This window comes from Lolium perenne, chromosome 6 (genome assembly GCF_019359855.2).
Source record: "Lolium perenne isolate Kyuss_39 chromosome 6, Kyuss_2.0, whole genome shotgun sequence".
In the NCBI taxonomy this organism is placed as follows: Eukaryota; Viridiplantae; Streptophyta; class Magnoliopsida; order Poales; family Poaceae; genus Lolium; species Lolium perenne.
The window spans coordinates 73,649,159-73,652,690 of NC_067249.2; the positions used below are offsets into that span (position 1 = coordinate 73,649,159).

At 42.9% G+C, this 3,532-nt stretch overlaps 1 protein-coding gene across 2 annotated transcripts; it reads left to right on the forward strand.

Moving 5' to 3' along the window:
- Positions 1-300: 300 nt before the first annotated feature.
- LOC127307687 (uncharacterized) lies at positions 301-2,630 on the forward strand. Of its 2 annotated transcripts, XM_071821869.1 has the most exons (4): positions 301-1,485; positions 1,591-1,709; positions 1,838-2,277; positions 2,509-2,630. In XM_071821869.1, the coding sequence occupies exons 1-3, from the start codon at positions 306-308 to the stop codon at positions 2,249-2,251; spliced, it is 1,713 nt and encodes a 570-aa protein (XP_071677970.1). In that variant the 5' UTR covers positions 301-305; the 3' UTR covers positions 2,252-2,277; positions 2,509-2,630. The 2 variants fall into 2 exon arrangements, with proteins under 2 accessions (XP_071677970.1, XP_051194399.1); XM_051338439.1 differs by lacking the exon at positions 2,509-2,630 and having other exon boundaries at positions 1,838-2,501.
- The last annotated feature ends 902 nt before the right edge of the window (positions 2,631-3,532 follow it).

Genomic DNA, 3,532 nt, shown 5'->3' on the forward strand with positions numbered 1-3,532 from the left:
ATCAAGGGAGCGGCCGACAGGAACGGACTGCCGATGCCATCCCTAAAGCCAGCAGCAAGGCGGCCGCTGCCCGACGCCACGACCAGTGTTAGGGAGTGAGTCGAGACGATCGAACGTGTGCGGAAGAACGGGGCGGCGACCGGCGGCAAGGCGTGATGTCTCAGTCTGAAACGCAAGGCAAGTTTTTGATCCAAAATTTCTAATATTCTCATCTATGTTACTTCCGTGCATTCTTTAAGTTTTCGAATTTTGCACAGATGCAGTATAAACGTACAGAAGGAAATTAAGATTGATGCTTTGATTTGATGCTTGAGGCTATTGCGGACTTCGGGGGAGACTTGCGAGGGCCTACTCCTTACGAAATGGGTGGCCCATTTTTGCAGAAGAGGAAGCAGAGAGTGTTGGATTCCTTCAAGCCACATAAGCAATCTTGGGAGCTCTCTGGCTGCACAGTCATGACAGATGCTTGGACGGACATAAGAGGCAGGGGAGTGATGAATCTGGTTGTTCATAGTGCATATGGCGTGTGTTTCCTTGATTCTGTGGACTGTTCAGCTGTGAGGAAAGATGGAAAATACATCTTTGAACTTGTAGATAATTGGATAGAACAAATTGGAGAGAAAAATGTAGTTCAAGTGGTGACCGATGGTGCTAGTGTGAATAATGCAGCAGCTTGTTTATTGAAAGCAAAGCGCCCATCCATCTTTTGGAATGGTTGTGCTGCCCACTGTATTGATCTTATGCTTGAAGACATAGGGAAGCTTCCAACGGTTGACACAACAATTAGCAAAGGAAGGGCTTTGACAGTGTTTCTGTATGCTCATACACGAGTTCTGGACTTGATGAGGAAATTCCTTGGGAAGGATCTTGTTCGATCTGGTATTACTAGATTTGCGACAGCATATTTGAACTTGAAGAGTTTGCTGGATAGTAAGAAAGAGTTGATGAAGTTGTTTAGGTCAGATGAACTCCATGAGTTGGGGTATTTACAAAAGGTGAAGGGGAGTACAGCAGCTAAGACTGTGCGCTCGGAAACATTTTGGAAACAGGTTGACACTGCTGTCAACTACTTTGAGCCATTGGCAAATGTACTTAGGAGAATGGACAGCGATGTGCCGGCAATGGGGTTCCTGTACGGACATTTGTTGGATGCAAAGAAGGAAATTTCTGCAAGGTTTGACAATCAGCAACATCGTTATCAGCGAGTGTCCGAGATCATTGACAAAAGGTGGGACAACAAGCTGAAGCAGCCTCTACATAAGGTTGGTTACTACTTGAACCCATACTACTATTATGAAAACAAGGTGGAAATTGAGTTAGATGAAACATTTAGAGAAGCACTAGTAGCTTGTATTTCAAAGATGGTTAGCAAAGCTGAAATGCAAGACCGAATCATGGAGGAGGTTGAGCAATATAAAGATGCGCTGGGGTCATTTGGGAGGGATATGGCTGTACGTCAAAGGCGAAACAAAAGATTTGATCCAGGTGAATATGAATTATGAAATGCTTATACTAAATTATAGGTTGTTTGTTGTTCACGACCATCTCATCTTAGCCTAATATCATGTTATTATTTATTTTAAAATGAAGCTAAATGGTGGATGAATCATGGAACAAGTGCACCAAACCTGCGGCCATTGGCGGCAAAGATTCTAGGCTTGACTTGTAGCTCTTCGGCTTGCGAGAGGAACTGGAGTGTATTTCAACAAGTGAGAAATATTCTTGTTTATCCTTTACTATTTACATCCTATTCTTTTTGCGTCCTTGTATTTTTTTAATTGCATATTTGTTTGATTATTTGATTCTTATCTAAAATTCTGGTTCACAACATTTAAAGGTTCACACAAAGAGACGCAACAGACTACTTCATAACAAGATGAGGGACCTTGTGTTTGTCAAAGCCAATTCTAATCTCCAGCACAAGAAAGAGAACAAAACTTGGGACCTTATTGAGAAAGTAGTTGATGATGTTCTAGAAGATGAGACGAATGAGTGGATCACTGGAATTGTTCCTGAAGAAACACAAGAAGTGGAACCTGAATGCACGCAAGATGAATCAACATCACATGAGGTAGCAGGTCAAGCACAAGGCCAAAAGAAAAGGGGTGTTCACCTTAGGAAGAAATTGAAGATTCTTCCTATACATCAAGATGAAGAATTGCAAGCTGCATCTTCATCTTCTGACTCAGAAGATGGTGATGGGAATGGCATGCACTCTCCATATGCTTCTGATTGCGATGATTCTTATTAATGCTTGCATGTTTGGTCATTTAATAAGTGAGATGCCCTTATGTTTATGATTTTTTTATTTTTATTTTGGTAATTGTTTGTTTGAACACCCTACTATCGACGGCGCTATGCCTTGCTGTTTGGTACTTTTGTGGTTTGAACATGCGTAATTTGGCCTATTAGTTGATGTAATGCACTATGAAGTATGAACTTATTTGCCTCTGCTTATTAAACATTATTTTGCATGATATATATGCTGAATTCCTTGTTTCTACGCAGAATATTACCCTCCTTTTTAGAAACCGCTAAATGGTCTAGCTGCCGCTATTGCTCCGCTATAGCTTCTATAGCTTTTGGACAAGGCAGCCGCTAAATCCAATAGCCCGCTATTTTTTTCCTTGCACACAACACAACCTATGGGCTCAACGCCAAGAATTCAAGGAACAACTCAACTTGTTTGAGACACGCATCGACGAGCAATATGAAGAAGTGGCGCACAACTTCACCGTTGTGAACCAAGATATGTATTTACTTCGTGAAGCTACGGACAACTTGAATGATCAAGTGGCGGCCAATGATGCGAACATGGAGCGGCGTGCTGACGTGGGAGTTGACGTGGGATTGCAACGTCGCCAGAAAGTAGCTTCCTTGTGACGGTAAAGCACTCGTCCGTTGGGAACCCCAAGAGGAAGGTATGATGCGTACAGCGGCAAGTTTTCCCTCAGTAAGAAACCAAGGTTTATCGAACCAGTAGGAGTCAAGAAGCACGTTGAAGGTTGATGGCGGCGAAGTGTAGTGCGGCGCAACACCAGGTATTCCGGCGCCAACGTGGAACCTACACAACACAACCAAATTACTTTGCCCCAACGTGACAGTGAGGTTGTCAATCTCACCGGCTTGCTGTAACAAAGGATTAGATGTATAGTGTGGATGATGATGTTTGCAGAAAACAGTAGAACGAGTATTGCAGTAGATTGTATTCGATGTAAAAGAATGGACCGGGGTCTACAGTTCACTAGTGGTGTCTCTCCCATAAGATAAATAGCATGTTGGGTGAACAAATTACAGTTGGGCAATTGACAAATAAAGAGGGCATGACAATGCACATACATGTTATGATGAGTGATGTCTACGCGCGCTTCTATTCTTGTAGACAGTGTTGGGCCTCCAAGAGCAGAGGTTTGTAGAACAGCAGCAAGTTTCCCTTAAGTGGATCACCCAAGGTTTATCGAACTCAGGGATGAAGAGGTCAAAGATATCCCTCTCAAGCAACCCTGCAATCACGATACAAGAAGTCTCTTGT